Genomic DNA, 22,469 nt, shown 5'->3' on the forward strand with positions numbered 1-22,469 from the left:
CCACCCATAGTTTAAACCATTTAAAGAGAAAGCCAAGGACATAATTCCCTGCTAGTTGTTTGGAAATAGCCAAACAACATCAAATGGTAAATATTTATCAGGGGCAATGAAGGATGAATTCTGTGGGAAAGGTGCCAAAAAGGATGGAAGCACAGGTTGTAATTTTCTCTGATTCAATGTAAGGGATTATCAACAGGTCATCCTGTGGGACTGGGCTACCAATAGGAAGACTATCATGTGTAGATGAGATAATTTAATTCCACACGCATTGAAATGAAAACCTACCTATACAGCTAGATAGTGTAAAAGAGATAGGTGAATTTTAAAACAACACCTAATTTATTCCTAATGGTATTCCCACTGAAGCTTTGTGGTTGCAGGGAGAAATTTGGCCCTACTGAAGTGAATGACAGAACATTCTGTGCATGTTCACTCAGAAATGAATCCCACTATGTTCAATGGAGTGTGCATAGGATTTCAGCCTGAGACAGAAAGTGTGTATACTGTTAGTCTTCTGCAGGTAGAGAAGCAAGAAATTAAGGCTGCAGCCCTATATCCACTCACCTGGGATTAAGTTCCATTAAAGTAGATATGTATAAGATTTCAGTACAAAAGATCCATGTAAAACAAGGGTGGGCAATTTTTGGCCCTCCAGATGTTTTGGCCTATAACTCCCATCAGCCCTAGCCAGCAAAGCCAGTGCTGAGGGATGATGGGAACTTTCGGCCAAAACATCTGGAGGACCACAAGTTGACCACCCCGATGTACACAACACTCATTGTTAGAGATTATATTACCCCAAGTCATTCTATAGGGTTTATACAGTGTTATGTTTATCTCGAAACTGCATTCTGTGAGCAGAGTGCCAGAGCTGGTCTCGGGGAGATTTATAAGGTCACAGGATGAATGTGTCTTAACGCCCTAGACAGAATAACTGAGAGGTGAGATAGCAAATTCTTCTGACAAGTGGAAAAAATGAACCCAAATGCGAAAGGTGGATGGTCTATTGTACAAAAAGGTCTAAACACTATCTGATGCTCTGATCCCTGTCATCATTCCATTCTTTTCAGGAAACCCAAGCCCAGCTCTTGGCTGCAGTTTTGGAGCAATGAACTAGTAACACAATCAGATATAGTTGCTTGATAGTTCAGTAGCAAAGTGAAGAGGATGGTCTGAGAAGAATTATCAGAGGGTAGGTTTGTCTCATAGGAAAAATGGTTAAGGCCAAAATAGAGCCAAAATAGACATGTGCATTAAATGCATCTTTGCATTTAACATGTATGTCTTTAAAAAATGCAAATAGCCACCTCTGGTTGTTGTTTTTTTATAGTTATTGGGATTGCAGCAGGTGGTGAGGGGGAATTTAACCCTGCTGTGGTTCTGATGAAAATCCCTCCTTTGAACCTCCTATTTGCATTGGAGCCAATGGGGGATTTCCTCCCAATGCAAGTAGCGGCTTCAGAAGAGGGACTTTCATCAGGATTGCCTCAGGGGAGGAAAGGCTTAAATGTTCCCTCCACACCTGCTGGAATCTCAGTAATTATCACACGCACACAAATTATCACACACAAACGCACTATTTGCATTTTTTTAAAAGAGGCATTTCATATCACATTTAGTTTGGTCCTGAGATGGAAAAAGAGATGCCGCTTAACCTTAACCCCATAGAGTGGACAATGGGCCATTAAGCTCATTGAAATAAATTGGCTTTCATGCTGTTAACTATGTACTGGATGTGCCTAAAGAATCTATGACTACAGCTCCCCTCCCGCTCCCCTCATGTATCTTTATCCATCTTCAGCCACCTAAGAATGTATCTTTTTAGATACAATTAGCAACGTAAGTGCATGTCTGAAGTGTTCAAGTACTACTTTAATGCAAAATTGCACAATCCCTTAACATTATTTGTACAACCCCTTAACTATAAATAAGTGGAAAGGATGGGAAGACATCAAGGAAGACAAGAAAATGGGAAAATCTTTTTTAAAATTCCAGCTCCCACTCCAACATTGTTGGAACCAGAAGGCTATCAGCTACTTAGGCCTAGATCTCACAGACAACAGATGATGTGGCAAAACTGCTTCTGGACTCTACTATTTCAAGAATGCAAGCAGGGGCTTGTAATAAATGTTGTAGACCACCCAGAGAGCTTCAGCTATTGGTCAGTATAGACAATAAATAAATAAATAAATAAAATACAAATGGCGTGATTGAATGCTCCTCCGGTTATTTCATTCTTCAAGATTGGTTTTGGTTTGGGGTCACTAAATGTTTACACATTTTTCTAATAAAAAACCCCAAACCACGGGAGGAAAAGAGTTCCAGGAGAGGGTAACAACCATTTCTACTTTGCACATGAAGAACATTATCAAACAGCTGCTTTTGATGCACTTTAACGATTATGAAGAAACATAAGGGATGTAGGTTTCTATCCAATTTCAGGCATTATAGGTCAGGATTTGAGTTCTGTCCAAGAAGACACCAGAAATTTGGGGTGGCGGGGGAGAAGAAAGAATCAGGCATACTCTTAACAGTGCCGAAGACAGCAGAACTACAAGTATTACCATTAAAAAAAAAAGTTACAATGAAAAACGTTCAGTCAAACCCATGAAATGTTAAATGCTTGGGGTTAGTAATGTGTTGAAGGTCGAACAGTCAACAGAATGACCGTTGTCAACAGCAAAAACATGGTCTTTGTTAAACATTACCTTTAGCATTACTCAGTTACGATGGTTTAAATATATGCATATGCAGTTTGTCTGGTTAAGCAGTGAATAGACAGAGCACTGTAGGATTCCTGGAGGTAACGAATGCCACTACTGACTGATATCTAGAAAATATGGGGGGCCCTGAATATGCCTGTGCTCTCTAATTCCATCCTCAAATCACAAATGTATGCATTTTTATTCACAGTCACTATGAGTTCACACTTTCCACAGTGGTCATGATTATATAAACCTCCAACATGTGCCCTTTAACTGTCTTCTATGCTTAAAAGTCCCATTTTCTTAAATAATTTCTTACGCCAGATACTCCATTTCCATCCATACTGAATGTTTTGACATTATTTTGTGCTCAGATCATCTGCTGCTTTTATTGCCCATTAATCAACACCCATTGTTAGTGGGAAAATCAAAGCTAGAAAGAAGATTTAAATAACAAGACAACATAGATCATAAAATAATAACCTTTTAAAACACAATCCATGAGCTTGTGGTTAAGTTCGAGAGGCCTGTAAATGAAAGATTTAAAAACAAAATCTGATGTAAAATGGCTACAAACAATGTTTGTATTTAATATTAGTCTAACTTCAGTCCCATTCATTTCAATTAGTCTACTCTAAGTAGGTTAACATTGGATACAACTCTATATTTGAAAAATACACACATTTTTATTACCTTCTGAGTTATTCTGTAAGCCTGATCTATCAACCAGAAATCTGGTTATTTGATAACGTATGATTAGAAAAGAAATTCTAAAGCAGTTTGGTTTTTTCAAAGCATTTTAGCCCCTGTACCTCTTAAAGGATTTTGTCATAGTCTCTTTTATGAATATCCATCCACACATTGCTACAGGAAAGTAATATGGTAAAGAACAAAGAAAAGTAGCTTACAAAGAAACATCAAATCTGTCTACATTTTATCTTGTATTTTTTTGTTTTAAAGATAACATTTATATTTCCAGCTGGTAGGGCTGATCTGGAATTGGAATTCAAGTTTCTGTGACACTTTTCTATTAGGCACCAGCCAGGCTATGTATCTGCAGAAAAGACATTATTAATTCTCTGAGTTACTCCTTTTTCTTCCAGAGGGTAGCCCTGTTAGTTTATTGCAGCATAACTGCAAGGGTTCTTGTGGCATCTGGACTATAGCCCATTTCATCAGATGCATGGAGTATTACGGAGAGTTTCAGGTTTTTATACAGTATATATGGTGGTAGTGGTGATGGTAGTGAGGAATGGTAAACAGTAGGGTCAGAAAGAAATTACATTTTTCAACGAGTTGTCAGTGCATAATCATGAAGTTTTTGTTTTTTATAAAGAAAAACAGTGCATAATTACTACAAACACATATTAGCTTCCAGTGTGGTTGTTGAGGGCTTCCTCATTACCAGTACATGTGAAGCTGAAATTGATATAGTCCCTTCCTAAGCTACATCAGCCAATCCAGAAAAAATAAACTGTGTGTGTGTGTGTGTGTGTGTGTGTGAGAGAGAGAGAGAGAGAGAGAGAGAGACCGAGAGCTTCTCAACACGGGGCTTATATCTTGCGATCAAGATTGGTTGCCCACAGAAGTTTGTGGGTCCTTTACACAATATTGTCAACCTCCAGGGTCCGTCCTGCAGTTTATGACCTTCATCCCTCTTTTTAAAAGATCAGAGATAATACGATAAGGGACGTTAATTCAATGTATTTGCTGTGTGTAATGACAGCATTGCACTATAATCACAGTGCCATCTAGTGGCTGTAAAATGAAACATATGGAAATATATAGAACTTCCCAAGAAAGGAAGTCCTCGATTCATAGCACATGTCCGCCAATGTAAAGGAGCCAACCTTAATCCCACAAAGAATCTGGAAGCAGAAAGCTCTGGTAAAGATGTGGGATTTCAGCCTTGTGTGATGAACCCCAGAGAGAAGGGGAAAGGTGTCTCCCTCCAGTGGTTATTCCCTTATCTTCTGTGCAGCCAATGCAGTGTTTTGGAGGGTTCCTGCTTGCTTTCCTGCTCAACTATTAGGATCTCAAGTGTACATGGTGAGGTCCAGTGCAGGATTCTTTATTCTCCCTTCATTGCCTGAAGAACCATTACATTCGCACCTAAACCCAGATTTCACACTTAAATGCAAATTCTGGGAGAGAGCTTAATCCTCCTTGAAGCTTTATGACCCCACACACGCCTATAGTGCTAATTCTCTAACACAGCCAAATTCTCTTCAAATCTCAGAGAATTCTACATTCCCCTAACATTTTTCTCTCTTTCCCTCATGAAAGCAGAATGAATAGATCATTACTTAGTACGCTGTGACTGCTCTAGCATAAAGTTTTAAGATGTTTGTTTGTGCACTTCAGATTGGTACCAGAGGATGTTGGGATGGATATCCCCTTTGATGAGACTGTGCTGAGTTCCAGTGCTACAGAGATGAGACCTGGTAAGACAACCTTTTAATTATCTTTTGGATTCTCGTTCTTTTCCTAAGCACTTAATTATTCACTGAGGAGCACATTTCTTTGCTGCTACGATATTATTCCAGTGCTGGATGAAAGAGGTGTTAACTTTGCTTTATTTAGTTAATTCCATGGTTCTCTTGACAAATGATCATCATTTGCTGCACACCATCCACTTTCTCCCGTGCTTTGGTGTCATTGGGCTGCAAATGAACTGAGCTCATGTGATAATTAGCTACTCTGCACTTCCTTGCTAAATTTGTCTGCAGCCTATATGGGGCTGGCTCCCAGTTTAAGATACATCAGTGAAAACAATGCAGTTAAAATTGCTGCTTAAGATACCTTGGTTAGGAAATAAGCCTTTGACATATTAGGCCCCATTCCTCAGTCCATTTACTACACACGTAATATAGACCTAGGATAGATCTCGAGGGCAGTTGCCCAGGATCCTAAATAGAGCTGGAAGTGTTAAAAACAGAAGAAGAGTCCTGCTGGTTTAGACCAAAGGCCTGTCTAGTCTACTGTTCTGTTCCCAAACAGATGCCTATGGGAAGCCCACAACAAGGACATTAGTGCCAATAGCAACCTACTGCTCATGTTCCCCAGCAACTGGTATTGAGATGCATGCTGCCTCTGATCCTGGAGGTAATATAGAGCCATCATGACTAGTAGCCACTGATAGCCTTATCCTCCATGAAAATAGCTGTATAACCCAGGAAAAGACAGATACCATCGCCATCAGAGGATCAACTGTGTGTAAAATCATCCTTATCTTTACCATCTGACCTACTTTATTGTGGGAAGAGGAGTTGATGCCTTGTCGGGATCACAAAATATCACAGACACAGGCTCCTCTCAGCAGTCTAGCAGCTACCAACTGAAGTTTGCAGACTTCATCCATATATGAATTAGAAATACAACACTTTTTGTATACTGTAACAGCATACATTCTCTGTATATGATGGTTTGTATCCAGTTATGTCTTCCTTCTGATAGGAGGGGGTGATTCCCCCTCCACCCTGTAGCTTCCTGCACCCCTCAGAATCTGCTTTGGAAAATTGGGTGACCCACTGGAGCAGATTGGGGGTATGGGGGCTGTAGCATGGAAGGGAGAAAATCCATTCACCACTTGCTTAATGATGGATTTCACCCTATCTTATTTATACATTAATTGTTTTCTAAAGTCCTTGGATGGATTTGGTAACTTAAATATTATAGCTTGATGTGGCTGGCTGGTACAGGAATATTTAAATGCTATTTAGTATTAGGTTTTTTAAAATTAAAAACAGATATTTTTTAAATCTTCACATTTATTTAGAACCTCCCAATTCTTTAGATCTTAATGGCTCCCATCCCAGAAGAATAAAGCTCGCTGCACCAAATATCAACCTCTCTTTGGACCAGAGTGAAGGATCTGTCCTCTCCGATGATAACCTGGATACTCCAGATGAAATAGACATCAATGTAGATGATCTTGACACACCGGATGAAGCAGATTCTTTTGAATATGCTGGACATGGTAATGAATTAAATTGGGAAGGTAAAAGAGGATTTGCAGTGATGAAATATGTGTGTTTTCCAAATTATTTTTAGGGAGGCTTAGTGTTAGAAAGAGGAGGAGGCTTGCCTAGACTCCCTGGGGAGGGTGTTACACAACTGGGATGCTGCTACACAAAATGCCCTATTACAAGTGCCCACCAACCTCACCTCTCTAGGAGGTGGGACACACAACGGGGCTTCAGATGACAAGTGGATATTTCTGGCAGGCTCATATGGGAGTTTCTAGGAGTTAAGTTTAGGAGGTAACTGTTTGAATATTTCCATTAGTAGTGTATGGGCAGTTTCAAATGGTGTCATTCTGCAAACTCCAATAGTGCTAGCAGAGCTCCATTGAATTTTTCTGTTGTGCAAGCAGTTGTTCATTACACTTGCACAATTGGTTGTGCAAGCAGTTGCACAACGGGGTGCACAAGAGTTATGTGCAACAGGTTGCACAACAGGTTGCTCAAGCATAATGCACAGCTAACTGCTTGCGCAACTGTGCTTGCACAAATGTAACTTCAGTTGAATTCTTCTCTTGTGTGTAGTTCAGAACCTAGTTGCCACTAGCGCAACATCATTTGCGCTAAAGGAATGACACAGTTGGATACCACCCTATGTTTTCCACAAGCATTAGCAAAAGTAAATTGTATATCAACTCAGCACAGCTGTATGCATACAACTCTAAGGCATCTTCACACACCAACAAGTTTAAAAAAACTTTTAGTTAAGAGACTCAGTAACAAGTGGGACTTTCAAAAATACGTTGCATGGTGAAGTGCTTCTGTTAATTGTTCCAGCCAGTCAGCCATGCCCTCGTCCACAATATTCTGTTCCATTCCTCCCACCCAGTTTTCCATTCCCCACCCCCCAACCATTGGTCAGCAGTCCGTGGACACTACACACACTCAATCCTCCTAGGGCTGTTTTTGGAACTCCCCACCCTTAGGGTTTTTTCCCCCTTAATACTTCTGCAAACCCTGGGGTTCCCCCAAGCTTGCTGATGATACTTTCCTCTTGTGTGTGAGTGGTGTCATTTTAGCGATGTATGCACTCATTTTAGCACTCATCTGTGAACATCAGAAATAGGGGAAATGATATTTCATGGATACGTTACCCGAAAAGCTCATGACAGACTCCTCCTACTAAAAGCATCACTAGCTCACATCAGATCAAGTTGTGCTTCTGTTTTGCTGCCTTATGCAGCCAAATCAATCCTCCTGTTTTTGTAGAAGTTCCGTTTGCTGCTCATAGGCCAACAGTTTGCACAATGGGCTTTCAACTGTAAGCACATTGATAAATGCACTGAATGTGTCTTTCTTTGGTGTACTGACGTTGGTTTGCACAGGCTAATAGTGAAGCCATTCAAATTTCTATTTACTTCATTTTATTTCTATACTGCCCAATAGCCAAAACTTTTCTGGGCAGTTCTACACACAACCAATTTCTGCGCATATCTAGGGCTGTACTCAATGCAACATGGGCGCTAATGTACATTATATTCTGCTTGTTTATGCTAGCATAAGGGACCTCTAGCGCAATGCCAATAGCGTCAGCTGGTGCAGCAGGTTTTCCGGGGAAACCTGTTACACCAGCTAATGCTGTTGGCGTTGTGCTAGAGGTCCCTTACACTGATGATGATATTATCCATTCAGTCGTGTCTGACTTTTGGCGATTCTATGGATCATCTCTCTCCACATATCCCAATCTTGTACTATTTCTTTGAGCTGTTCCATGCTCTGGTTGGTATCAATTTTGATGGTATCTAGCCATCTTGTTCTTTGGCGGCCAGGTTTCCTTTTGCTGCTAACCAATCTGAGCATAACTGCTTTTTCTAGTGAGTTCCTCTGCATAACATGGCCAAAATAAGTCAATTGTAGTTTCATGATTTTTCCATCCAATGACATGTCTGGGTTTATATGTTCCAGTACTTGCTTATTTGTTATCTTAGCTGTCCAAGGAATGCGCAGGAGCCTTCTCCAACACCACAGCTCAAATACATCAATTTTCTTTCTGTCTTATTTCTTCATTGTCCAACTTTTGCATCCAAAACTGGAGCCTGGCATCCAAAACTGGAGCCTGGCATCCAAAACTGGAGCCAGGCTCCAACTGGAGCCTAGTCGGTCCAGTTGCTCCGCAACCACTGGAGCATTGTAAGGCCTCCTGTGAGGACTTGGCAAGGCACTTTGCAGATAAAATTGATCAGATTAGGAGTGTTATTCCATGCGCTGTAGATACAGTTAGTGAGCAGGAGGTGGTCTGTGGCACACCGGTTTTGTGGGATCAGTTCAGGCTTCCTCCTTCTGATGAAGTGGACAAGGTGCTTTCATCTGTAAGGCTGACCACCTAGGGATGTCAGAGAATTCCACACTGGCATTTGGCCCCCCGAAATCCATCGTGGAACGGCCTGCCACCCCCCGCCCCCCATGGATCCCCCCCGGGATGAGACTTACCTGGGGCGGATGTTCCAGACGGCAGCGGCTCCGGCGGCGGCTTCAGCGGTGGCGGTGGCTGGTCTTCCGAACGGCTGCCGCCACCGCCATTTGCAGTCTATGTCTTCCCCCCACCCATAGACGTGATAGGCTACGTGAAGACTTGCGTAGCCTATCACGTCTGGGTTTAAAAAAAAACAACGCGTACGCAAATGGCGGCGGCTATGGCCGCCGCCATTTGCATTCCTTATTTTTCGCTATCTTAGTCTACGTCAATATTTACGTAGACTAAGACAAACAAAAGAAAGGGGAACACAAATAGCGCCCACTACGCTATTTGCATTCCCCTTTCTTTTCTTTGTCTTAGTCTACGTAAATATTGATGTAGACTAAGACGGCGAAAAATAAGGAATGCAAATGGCAGCGGCCATAGCTGCCACCATTTGCGTACGCGTTTTTTGTTGTTGTTGTTACCCAGAGTCCTCCGTGGCTGGAAATCCGGCTGCGGATGGCCCTGGCCTGGGCCTGGCCGGCTGCTCCGTGGAGCTGCCGCGGAGCACAGCCGGCCGTCAAGGATTCCAGGGGGAGGGACGGAACGCCTCCCCCTCCACCATGAATAAAATCCGCGAAAAGGTAAGTCACTTTCGTACATCCCTACAACCACCTGCTTACTTGATCCTTGCCCATCTTGGCTCATTATGAGCTGCAGAGAGAGGCTGGCTGAGGGGATCAAGGCGGTGGTGAACGCCTCCCTTGAGGAGAGAGTGATGCCATCAGCCCTCAAGGAGGCAGTGATAAGACCGCTTTTAAAAAAGCCCTCCTTGGATCCCCAAGTTCTGAACAACTTTCGCCCAGTCTCGAATCTGCCTTTTTTGGGCAAGGTGATTGAGCGGGTGGTGGCGATGCAGTTGAAGGCACACTTGGAAGAAGCCGAATATCTAGATTCATTTCAGTTAGGCTTCAGGCCTGGGCATGGGACAGAAACGGCCTTGGTCACCTTGGTGGATGATATGAGGAGGGCTCTGGATAGGGGCGAATGCTCCTTCCTTGTTCTCCTCAATCTCTCAGTGGCTTTTGATACTATTGACCATGGTATCCTCCTGGACCGCCTGGAGAGGTTGGGCATTGGAGACACCGTATTATGGTCGTTCTGGTCCTTCCTCTCCAGCAGGTACCAGAGGGTAGCTCTGGGAGAGGAGGTTTCGGACCCGTGGCCGCTCACTTGTGGGGTGCCGCAAGGTTCCATCCTCTCCCCGATGCTATTTAACATCTATGTGAAGCCACTGGGGGCTATCATCAGGAGGTTTGGGGTTTGGTGTCATCAGTATGCGGATGACATGCAGCTCTATCTCTCGTTCAAATCTGCACCAAGGTTGGCCATAGAATCCCTGTCCAAATATCTGGAGACGGTGAGTGGCTGGATGGGGAGGAATAAGCTGAAGCTGAACCCTGACAAGACCGAGGTACTTTTGGTGGGAGACAAGAGGAGTTTGGGGGATGTTGACCTGGTGTTGAATGGGGTATGGTTACCCTTGAAAGACCAGGTCCGCAGCTTGGGGCTCATCTTAGGCTCCCAGCTGTCCATGGAGGCTCAGGTGTCAGCTGTGAGCCGGACAGCACTGTACCAACTCCATCTGACACGGCAGCTGCGCTCCTACCTTCCCGACCATCTGCTCCCATCGGTAGTACATGCCCTGGTCTCCTTTTGTTTAGACTACTGTAATGTGCTCTATGTGGGGTTACCCTTGAAGACGGTTTGGAAGCTGCAGCTGGTACAGAATGCAGCGGCTCACCTGATTAAAGGCAGCCGCCGGCTAGATCACATCACTCCAGTGCTGAAGGAGCTGCACTGGCTACCAGTTGTTTTCCGGGCCAAATTCAAGGTGTTGGTTTTGACCTTTAAAACCCTATATGGTTCCGGCCCAGCTTATCTTAAGGAGCGCCTCCAGCAACACCAGACAGACCGCTTAACGAGATCAGCCTTGGATGGCCTTCTGTTCCATCAGCCAGGACAGCTAGGCTGGTGAGGATGAGGGGAGGGCCTTCTCTGTGGTGGTCCCCACTCTGTGGAACTCCCTCCCTAGGGAACTCCACCATGCCCCCTCTTTAATGAGCTTCTGCCATGCATTAAAAACATGGTTGTTCAGGCAGGCATTTGGGGTGGGCTAGGGTAATTTTAGAAATGTGATGTTTTTAATGTTGAATTTTATTGTGTAAACTGTTTTTATTGTTGTACGTCACCCATAGTGGCTGGGTGACTGGCCAGATGGGAAATTAATAAATTTAATTAATTAATTAAATAAATAAATCCATAAGTAACTATGGGAAACACGGTAGTACAAACTAATCTGCATTTCGTTGTCAAGCTGGTGTCCTTGTTTTTCCATATTCGGTTCCTGCTCATCATTGTTGTGCGACCCAGTGCAATTCAACGTTTTATTTCTGGGATGCATTCACCACTTGCACTAGCACAATGTAATTTACGTTAGCACTAGTGTCGACTTGGATACTGCCCCTAGAATGGAAATCATGCATAAGAGTGATCCTCAACTGATAATGAAGACACTGGACTGCTTCCCATTCTTGTCCAGCCAAAGATGCTTTGGATTGCTCATAACTGCAATATCCATAAGGATATTGACATTGGGCAAGTTATAAGCACTTGTGTTAATAGTGAAAATATGAACAAGCCTGCTCACAGGTTGATTTCACTCTTATTTCTTTCTCCTGTGTGCTATTGGAACCAGATAAAGACAGGGGAGTAATTTTATATCATTCTATGCTATTGCTTGGTAATATTCAGCTCTTCATCCTCCCCCCCGCCCCCAATTAGGCTCTATTGTAGTTTACATCATTCCTGCAAACAACCAAAGCATACACATTTGAACCTGAGCATGAGCCTAAGTGCTTTTTTGGATCATAGCCCATGTTGGTGTTGAATGGGGTATAGCTACCCTTGAAAGACCAGGTCCACAGCCTGGGGGTCAGTTTGGACTCCCAGCTCTCCAGGGAGGCTCAGGTGTCAGCTGTGAGCCGGACAGCACTGTATCAACTCCATCTGATACGGCGGCTGCACCCCTACCTTCCCGACCATCTGCCCCCATCGGTAGTACATGCCTTGGTCTCCTCTCATTTAGACTACTGTAATGCACTCTACGTGGGGTTACTCTTGAAGATGGTTTGGAAGCTGCAGCTGGTACAGAACATGGCAGCTCACCTGATTAAAGGCAGCTGCCGGCGAGATCACATCACTCCAGTGCTGAAGGAGTTGCACTGGTTACCAGTTGTTTTCCGGGCCAAATTCATGGTGTTGGTTTTGACCTTTAAAACCCTATATGGTTCCGGCCTAGCTTATCTTAAGGAGCGCCTCCAGCAACACCAGACAGACTGCTTAACAAGATCAGCCTTGGATGGCCTTCTCTCTGTCTCATCAGCCAGGACAGCTAGACTGGTGGGGACAAGAGAGAGGGCCTTCTCTGTGGTGGCCCGCACTCTGTGGAACTCCCTCCCTAGGGAACTCCGCCATGCCCCCTCTTTAATGAGCTTCTGCCACACATTAAAAATGTGGTTGTTCAGGCAGACATTTAGGGTGGGTTAGGGTATTTTTAGAAATGTGGTGTTTTACTGTGGAATTTTATTGTTTTAAACTGTTTTATTATACAGTTTGTACATCTCCCAGAGTGGCTGGGTGACCAGCCAGATGGGTGATTAATAAATTCAATAAATAAATAAATAAATAAAATTTGGTACATTCAGTATTTCTCCAGATAGGTACAACAAGGTCTGGCAGAATATCGGTGTAGTGAATTATTCACCCTCTCTTTCCTAACTATAATACAGTCAATTGAATTTGATGTACCAAGCACATGAAAAGTTGGCTTTCCAGAATCTGAAAGCTGTTTAAGGCCATAGTGCAGCTAGGGCCAGACCTTGGGCCCAAAGTCATAGACTCATAGAATCATAGAATAGTAGGGTTGGAAAGGGCTTATCGAGTCCAACCCCCTGCTCAATCCTATCCAAGTCAAAGCATCCATGACGGATGGCTGTCCAGCTTCGTCTTGAATGCCTTCATTGTGGGAGAGCCCACCACCTCCCTAGGTAATGGGTTCAATTGTTGTATTGCTCAAACAGTCAAGACATTTTTCGTGTTCAGCCGGAATCTGGCGTCCTGTGACTTGAACCCATTATTCTGTGTCCTGCACTCTGGGATGATCGAGAAGAGATCCTGGCCTTCCTCTCTGTGACAACCTTTCAAGTACTTGAAGAGCGCTATCATATCTCCCCTCAGTCTTCTCTTCTCAAGGCTAAACATGCCCAGTTCTTTCAATCTCTCCTCATAGGGCTTTGTTTCCAGCCCCCTGATCATTTTCATTGCCCTCCTCTGAACCCTCTCCAGTTTGTCTGCATCCTTCTTAAAGTGAGGCACCCAGAACTGGACACAGTAGTCCAGATGAGGCCTAACCAGTGCTGAGTAGAGGGGAACTAGTACTTCCCGGGATTTGGAAGCTATGCTTCTATTAATGCAGCCCAAAATAGCATTTTCCTTTTTTGCAGCCACATCACATTGTTGGCTCATATTCAGCTTGTGATCTACAACAATTCCAAGATCCTTCTCACTTGTAGTATTGTTGAGGCAAGTATTGCCCATCTTGTAACTGTGCATTTGGTTTCTTTTTCCTAGGTGCAGAACTTGGCATTTATCCCTGTTAAATGTCATTCTGTTGTTTTCTGCCCAGCACTCCTGCCTATCAAGATCACTTCGAATTCTGTTTCTGTCTTACACGGTATTGGCTATCCTGCCCAATTTTGTGCCATCTGCAAATCTGATAAGCACCTCCTCATCCAAGTCATTAATAAAAATGTTGACGAGCACTGGGCCCAGGACTGAGCTCTGTGGTACCCCACGCATTACCTCTCCCCAGTTTGAGAAGATCCCATTGATAAGCACTCTTTGAGTCCAATTCTGTAGCCAACTGTGGATCCACCTGAGAGTTGTTTCATCTAACCCACTTTGAGCTAGTTTGCTCATCAGGATATCATGGGGCACTTTCTCGAAAGCTTTGCTGAAGTCGAGGTATATTTTGTCCACAGCATTCAAACAGTCCACAAGGGAGGTTACCTGATCAAAAAATGAGATCAGATTAGCCTGGCAGCATTTGTTCTTGATAAACCCATGTTAGCTTTGAGTAATCACTGCATTTGCTTTCAAGGTGCTTACAGATGGATTGCTTTATCATCTGCTCCAGAATTTTCCCAGGGACTGATGTCAGACTGACTGGTCTGTAGTTCCCAGGTTCTTCCTTTTTACCCTTTTTGAAGAGAGGGACAACATTAGCCCTCTTCCAATCATCTGGCACTTCACCCATCCTCCATGATTGCTCAAAGAGAATAGACAGCGGTTCTGAGAGTTCTTCTGCCAGTTCCTTTATTACTCCAGGATGCAGTTCATCTGGCCCTGGAGATTTGAACTCATTCAAAGTCATTAGTTGTTCCTTGACCATATGCCTGTCGATCTCAAGCTGCAATCCTGTCCCTTCAGCCTGTACTACACCTTTGCCAGGGGGCTCATAGACCCTCTTTGGGGTCCAGAAGACTGAGTTGAAGTAGGAATTGAACACTTCTGCCTTTTCCTTGTCATCTGTTATCATTTTGCCATCCTTATTTAATAGCTGAACCACCATTTCTTTCCTCTGTCTTTTACTATGCACGTAGCTGAAGAAAGCCTTTTTGTTGCTTTTAGCATCCCTTGCTAACCTCAGCTTCTTCTCAGCTTTAGCTTTCCTGATGCCATCCCTGCAATTCTGTGCTACCTGCCTATACTTCCTTTGTATCTTGGTCTTCCTTCCACTTCCTGTATGTGTCCTTTTTTTGTTTTCAGGTCAACTATAAGCTTTTTGTGAAGCCACATTGGCTTCTTCTGTTGTCTTCCGCCTTTTTTTCTTGTTGGAATTGTTTGAAGAATTTCCTTTTTTAAAAACTCCCACCCATCTTGAACTCCTTTTCCCATTAGAGCTGCTTGCCATAGGACCTTACAAGTCTAGGGCCTCACAGCTCAGGGGCCCCCAAATGACCACCCAGAGAATGGCAGGTGAGGGCAGCAGCTGCAGGCAGGCCCAGTATCAGCACTTGAGCCAGCATGGGCATGTCAGGGCCCACCAGGGTTGACACTGCTTACTTCAGCATCCTGGGCATATACATGGTTACAGATGCTCATTTTTACTGTAAAAATGCATCACACTTCCTACAACACCATGGCATTTATTCCTAAGTCAGTGTGTTTAGCATCAGGGCAGAAGCAAACTCTCATTTTATTCCTGTAGTCATGATGGAGCTATGATTTAAGTGAACTTAAAATGCACATTTTAGAGTTTTTCTTTTCTTTTATTCAGGTTGGTAGGTTTGGGGGATTTTTTCCCCTCTAACGTATCAGGAATGTAGAAGCAGTTGCAAAGCATGGAATGGAATGGAATGGAATGGAATGGAATGGAATGGAAATACGAGGGGCGGAGGGAGAGAAAAGTTGCATGTGAGCTTTCTAACTGAAGTAATACACATGGCTATCTAAAGGGGGAGCCCCATAAGACCATTGTCTAAAATCACCTAGCTGGACCATTTATTTAAGATAAAATATTAGCTAATATTGTTGGACTACAAAATGCTCCTATTTTGAAATAGAAATATTACAAAGCTGTATACAATTAATGAAGCCATTAATACGATAGAATGAAAAGCTGGATTGAAAAACTATTATATGGGGTATATGAGAGCAGAAAAGAGCCCCTCCGTGTTAGAATCTTTCTGATAACACAACATAGACAGATCTCAGTGCTCACTAGCTCGGTGGGCATAAGAATTAGTTGGTCTAGTTAATAAGAAAATTAAAACGCCATGCTGACTCAGATCAAAGGTCCACGTATCTCAGCATCCTGTCTATTGAAAGAGAGGAAACAGATGCCTCAGAGAGGCCCACAAGGTATGTATAAAAGCAGCTGTGATTTAAAAAAAACACACAACTATGATGCAAAGCAGTCTAGTTTTTTTAATTCATATGTGTATTTGCTGCATATATGCTGGCTTAAAATGTTCCCAATGCCTTTTGATTGAACTTACTTTTTTCTAGGTTACTCTTAAATTTATAAAATGCTTAGTATGTTAGAACTGCATTTAAATGGAACTTCACTAATGCTAAATGTTAATAATATTATAAGCACAGTTAGGGAGAGAGCAGAGCTAAAAACAGCAACAAAACCCCTCCCCTTGGCATTGACACAAACTACAAGATATTAATCAGCATCTTTATGCAAACTTTGTCGCCTTCTGACCCTTTACAAGGCCTGTTTTAAAAAGAGCTACAGATACAGAACTGTTTGTGGTCCATGGACTGGGGGGGGGCACAGATTGAGTGTGTCACTCATAACTGGGGGGAGTCACTAAGCAGGCACAGTCGTGATGTCACTCATGTGTACTTGGCAGCAGAGGCTTCTTGGCAACACTTGTACTTCATGGTCATAACCTTCCTTTTCAGTTATCAGACAGCAGTAGTCTCCAGTTCATGTACATCCCGTTCCCCTTTGGAGACTGATCTTGCTGCCTAATACTTGCTCAGGCCAGTTTTGCTTTCTAGGGAGAGTTCGTAAAGCAGCCTTCCCTAACCTGGTTCCGTCTGGATGTGTTGGACTGCCACTCCCAACATTTCCAGCCGGCATGGCCATGGCCAGATCTCAGTGTTCACTAGCTAGGTGGGCATAAGATTACTTGGTTTACTTAATAGGAGCATAAAAATTCCATGTAGGTTGAGAATGATGGGAGTTGCAATCCAACACATCCAGAGGTCACCAGGTTGGGAAAGGCTGTAAAGAATGTCCTAAGGTGATAGGCTCTGTCAGAAGGTGGCAACTCTCTGGCACAAGGGTTCTCAGGCTTTCTATCCCCAGGGCCTACTTGAGAAAGCTAAAAATGACTGAGGCCCACCAGTCACACAGTGGTAGTGCAGGGACAGAGCTAGTCACAAAATGGTGGCAGATAGAAGTGGTTTGGCATTATCAGCTGGCAATTACTGATATAATTTTATATTGATACCTAATCCTGCCTTGAAAAGTGCTACATTCTTTGCCAGACCGAATCCTTGTAGCAAAGAATTCCATAGTTCAGCTTTCCTCACGTGAGGTACAAACATTGCTCTGGAGGTATCATTACTCAGCCTCCGCATTTCAGTAACATTTTGCAGATTCAGAGACACTAAGTAGAGAATACATAATATTTTGTATTGTTTCCCTCTTTTGCCCCACATGCCACTCAAACTATTCTTACTTAGCTTCTATCATTTCTTCTCCCGTTCTCCTTTCATACTTGACTTGTGCCCTATCCCCAACTGCCAATATCTTTTGTCCTTCCCTCCTGCTCCCTTTACATTCACTTCCTCCTATAACAGCTTCCCTCTCTTGTCCCATCCCTCTTTATTCCCAGTTTTAAAAAAGTATTATTATTGGCCTCGTTCTCTAACCAAGTCACTCTGCCACACCTACCTATGCAGTGTGCATGATCTGGCCATGGCGCAGGGTAGTCAAGCAAAGAGGCCCTGGGCAGTCTGCAGCATTTTGAGACCCACCTGAAGGTTGTTTGAGAACCACTGGTGGGGCCTGGCCCACAGTTTGAGAAACACTGCTCTGGTAAATACAGAAATGTTTTCTAAAGTTTCCTCAGGAATTATCGAGCAGTCAAAGCCAGGCTGAAAGGGCCTTTGCTTCTTACCATGTGGTTGGCTGTGCCTATGGGCCTGAAATGAAGGCATCTGCTACTGTGTGAAGCTTTGTGACAGCTTTGTAAATTAGCCCACAAAACTTCCTAGCCTGCAAGGTTTTTTACTTGCCAGCTGGCAAAGGAGTGATGGAGAGCTGCATGTCTATGTAGGGTGTGGAGGAGTGGGCTTCCCTCCCCTAGTACCCACTTGGTTCATGCTGGGCACACAAGAAGGACAGAGCATGCCATCCCTCCTCTGCTAGCCTAGTCACTCGCCTGCATGCCATTCCTGCTCAGCTATATGACTAGCAGGCTAGCACTTAAATACAAGACTGCTTTCAGTAGAAGAGAGAGAACACCTCTGCCTTTAATTGCTGCTTAGGAAAAACCATTTTGGCAGGTAAATCTTCTTGGGCAGGGGTGAAGAAAGCTGCACCTGCTGACATTCTTTTGGGTGCATTTTCACAGATCACCACCACCGTCCCGATCATTCTGCAAACTGCTACTTGCTTTAAGGCAGGGTTGTTGAACCTCTTTCCATTTCAGTGGAGCTCGGTGGGCTGCATTCCAGTGGTGGGTAGGGGAGGTTGAAGGCAAAAGGGGGCTGGGTTGAAGGCAAATTGGCAGGGCCAAAAATACCAGCATATTTTAGCTTAAAGCCCTTACTGCCAGGAACTAAGCCTTAAAAGAGACATTTCAGCCTTTTAGAATTGGGGGAAAAACTGCACAAATCCAAGAAATTACAAAATGATTGGTGGACAGGGGAAAGGGGGTGGGGCCAATGGGAGGAGCAGGGGCATCTAGGGCTAGATTGGGACCTCAGGCAGGCCTGATTGGGCTCCTGGCCTGAGATTCTGCACCCCTGCTTTAAGGGATCAGCTGGGGGCTGCCTTAGGCATTCTGTAGGATTCCACATGCACTGCAAAGCCTTCGACTGAATTGTCTATAGAGGACAAAGCCCTTCATATAGTAGACTTGACAAAGCAATATATCGCTATTGTTATACCACCTAATCAAAGGGTCATAACCTAGTGATGGAACACATGGGTAATACGTTGGAGGTCCCTATTTCAGTCTCTGGCATCTCCAAGCAGGGTTAGAAAGGACTCCTCTCTGAATGAAACCCTGGAGAGCAGCTTCCAGTCAGTGTCAACAAGCCTTCCCTAACCTGGCGTCCTCCAGGTGTTTTGGACTTCAATTTCCATAAGCCCCAGTCAGCATGACCAATGGTCAGGGATGATGGGAGTTGTAGTCCAAAATTGGGAGGGCACCAGGTTGAGGAAGGCTCATGTAGACATCAAGCTAATTCATGTGTGTATGTGTTGTGATGTGAGCCAGTGCAGGTGAGAGAGGACAGGTGTAATATGATCATAACATGTTTTCCTGGTTAGACTTGTCACAACCATATTTTGCACTAGCTGAAGTTTCCGGACCATCTTCAAAAGCAGCCCCACATACAGTGCAATACAACAGTCCAAATGGCAGGTTACCAGGGCATGAATCACTGCAGCTGGGCTGTCACCTCCAAATAGGTTTGTACCTGGGATACCAGCTGAACCTGGTAAAAGCTGCTCTGAGCCACAGAGGCCACTCGAGCCTCTAATGACAGCGATGGATATGGGAGCACCCTCAATCTACCTACCTAATCTTTCAGGTGGAGTGTAGCCCCATCTAGAACAGGTTGAATCCCACTTCCCACTCATCCAGTCTGAGGAACAATCCACTACTAGTGCATCTGCTCTGGCTGGATTGAGCTTCAGTTTGTCAGCCATCCATCCAACCTTCAGTCCATCACCCCCAAGCCTCACCTGGCTCTGAGGAGAAGAAGAAATAGAGCTTCATGTCATCTCCATACTAAAGATAACACATTCCAAATCCCTGAATGACCTCAGCCAATACTTTCATGTAATATTAGACAGCACGGGGGACAAGATGGAACCTTGTGGGACCCTGAAACAAAGATGTCACAGAGTCTAGCAGAAATCCTGCAGTACCACCTTCCACAAACATCCATCCAAGTAACAGGGAGCCACCACGAAGTGGTCCCACCCACACCTAACTCTGACAGATGCTCCAGAAGGATACCATGGTCAATGGTATCAAAAGCCACTGAGAGATCAAGATGAATCAACACGCTTACATTTCCCCTGTCTCGCTCCTGACAGAGGTCATCCCACAGGGCAACCAAGGCTGTTTCTATGCTGTAACCAGGCCCAATTGAAATGGACTCAGAAAATCATTCTTATCCAAGAGAGCCTGGATGTGGTCAGCTGCAACATGTTCAAGAACCTTGCTGAGGAAGGGAACATAGAATCATAGAATAGTAGGATTGGAAGGGGCCTACAAGACCATCGAGTCCAACCCCCTGCTCAATGACATTTGTCATTGGCCTATAATTATTAACATCTTCTGGGTCCAGTGATGTTTTCTTCAGGAGTGGTTGCACCACCACCTCCTTTAAGGCAGCTGGGACCACTTCCTAAGAGAAGAGTTGACTAACTCCTTGACCCAGCCACCTGTCCCCTCCTTGTGAGATGTAATTAGCCACAAAGTGCAAGGGTTGAGGAAACATGTCATTGGCTGAACCTTATCAAACACCTTGTCCACATCCTCAGGCCCCACAACTTGAAATTCATCCATTCTTCTCCAGGCTTTGACATACATAGAGACTATTTTGTGTGTCTCATTTTCTGGGAGCGACACAGTAAGTACTACTAGATAGCCAGATGTGCAGGTTAAATAAGGATAGCTTTGTTTTGTGCCATATGTTCCTCTACATAACTGTATGGTCCTGCGGCTACTGTCAGTCTAATAACATGTGGCGTATTCAGCCACAACTCAAGCAAACCTTTATTTTAGGCTCAAAGTTGCTGGTGTCCATCTTTTGTTATGTCCTATGAGTTATCTAGTGGTAATTCAAGGAATAAACATTATATATCCAGGTCTCTCATCTGGGATTAGTTCTGGGATTAAGAAGAGACTTACCTGGGGCGGATGTTTCGGATGGCGGCGGCTCCAGCAGCAGCTTCGGCGGTGGCGGCAGCTGGTCTTCCGACCGGCTGCCGCCGCCACCATTTGCAGTCTGTGTTTTTTTCTTTTGTTTCCCCCCATAGACATGATAGGCTGCGTAAAGACTTATGTAGCCTATCACGTCTGGGTAAAAAAAAAAAAAACGCATATGCAAATGGCAGCAGCTACGGCCGCCGCCATTTGCATTCCTTATTTTTCGCCGTCTTAGTCTACGTAAATATTTACGTAGACTAAGACGAAGACAAGAAAGGGGAACGCAAATAGCACCCAGTATGCTATTTCCATTCCCCTTTCTTTTCTTTGTCTTAGTCTACGTAAATATTTACGTAGACTAAGATGGCGAAAAATAAGGAATGCAAATGGCGGCGGCCGTAGCCACCGCCATTTGCGTACACTTTTTTTTTTTTACCCAGAGCCCTCCGCGGCCGGAAATCCGGCTGCGGACGGCCCTGGCCTGGGCTTGGCCAGCTGCTCCACGGAGCCGCCGCAGAGCACAGCTGGCCGTTCAGGATTCCGGGGGGGGAGGACCGGATCGCCTCCCCCCCGTCGAATATTCTGGGGGGAGGGACGGAACGCCTCCCCCCCGCCATGAACAGAATCCGCGAAAAGGTAAGTGACTTTCGTACATCCCTAAAAGCAGTATCTAAAAAAAACAAAACAAAGATCCTCAACTGCTGTTGGGATGAATTTAGTATCCATGTTTTCTCCAAACTTAAAGAAGTGTTGAAGGTAAAAGGAGAAAAGTGGAGAGAGTTCAGGGGGATTGCAGAATACACTCACACAAACATTATGATACATTTGCTCTTTAACCTCTATTTTTCTAATTAAAACCTCTAGAAAAGAAGATTCTTCAGCCTCCCTAAGCAGTATGTTTTGTTGCTCAGCTGCATTCAGATGTCTTTTCCTCTGGTTCTCTGAATTTACCTCCTAGGGTGCTTCCAGATGAAGCTTTTCTTGTGCAATCGCCCTCCCTTATTCACAGAATTTTACCAGTGCCAGTGGGGTGGGGGGTGGGGAGGGAGTCCAGATGATGATGCCTTCTACTCGTAACCCTTCCATGTTTTCCCTCTTCCCTCTTTTTTCTTTCCACAAATCCATTTAGGAAGAAAAGACAGAATAGATGCACAATGTCTTTTAATTTGTCATGCTAGGAGCTGTCGGTCTGGAAGCACCCATAGCCCTTTCTCTTTCTTTTGTTTTAGCAATCCACTTTCTTTGCTTCTTCCTCTTTAATATTGTTTGTAAAGTGTTGCCATGAAAAGCTGGTACACATTCCTGAAATTGCCATTACGCTGTCCTGTAATGTTGTTTTGGGATCTTTTTTGTGCATGTGTGTGAACGTAGTATTGTGTGCTGCAGGGATTTGTTGTTCATCTCAATTCCTTTCCATCAAAACCCTCTCCTATTTGCACTGCAGTATGCACCATAACAGTACCTTAAAAAAACAAACCACTGGCATTGTTCACTCACTTGCATTGGCAGGAGTATGTGCACAGTGCTGTTAAAGAGTGCAAATATCTACCCCAAGAATTAAGAACATGTACTTCTGGACCATTTGGACATG

At 44.1% G+C, this 22,469-nt stretch overlaps 1 protein-coding gene across 1 annotated transcript in view; it reads left to right on the forward strand.

The window, feature by feature from the left end:
- PRUNE2 (prune homolog 2 with BCH domain) overlaps nucleotides 1–22,469 on the forward strand; it is a 192,491-nt gene that overhangs the window by 157,694 nt on the left and 12,328 nt on the right. The window contains exons 10-11 of the mRNA XM_084834268.1: nucleotides 5,070–5,149; nucleotides 6,502–6,684. Coding sequence (XP_084690394.1) covers nucleotides 5,070–5,149; nucleotides 6,502–6,684 — 263 coding nt within the window. The remainder of the gene's footprint in view (nucleotides 1–5,069; nucleotides 5,150–6,501; nucleotides 6,685–22,469) is intronic.

The sequence above is a fragment of the Heloderma suspectum genome, chromosome 2, assembly GCF_057233095.1.
Source record: "Heloderma suspectum isolate Gila_16-S chromosome 2, 16-S_ref, whole genome shotgun sequence".
In the NCBI taxonomy this organism is placed as follows: Eukaryota; Metazoa; Chordata; class Lepidosauria; order Squamata; family Helodermatidae; genus Heloderma; species Heloderma suspectum.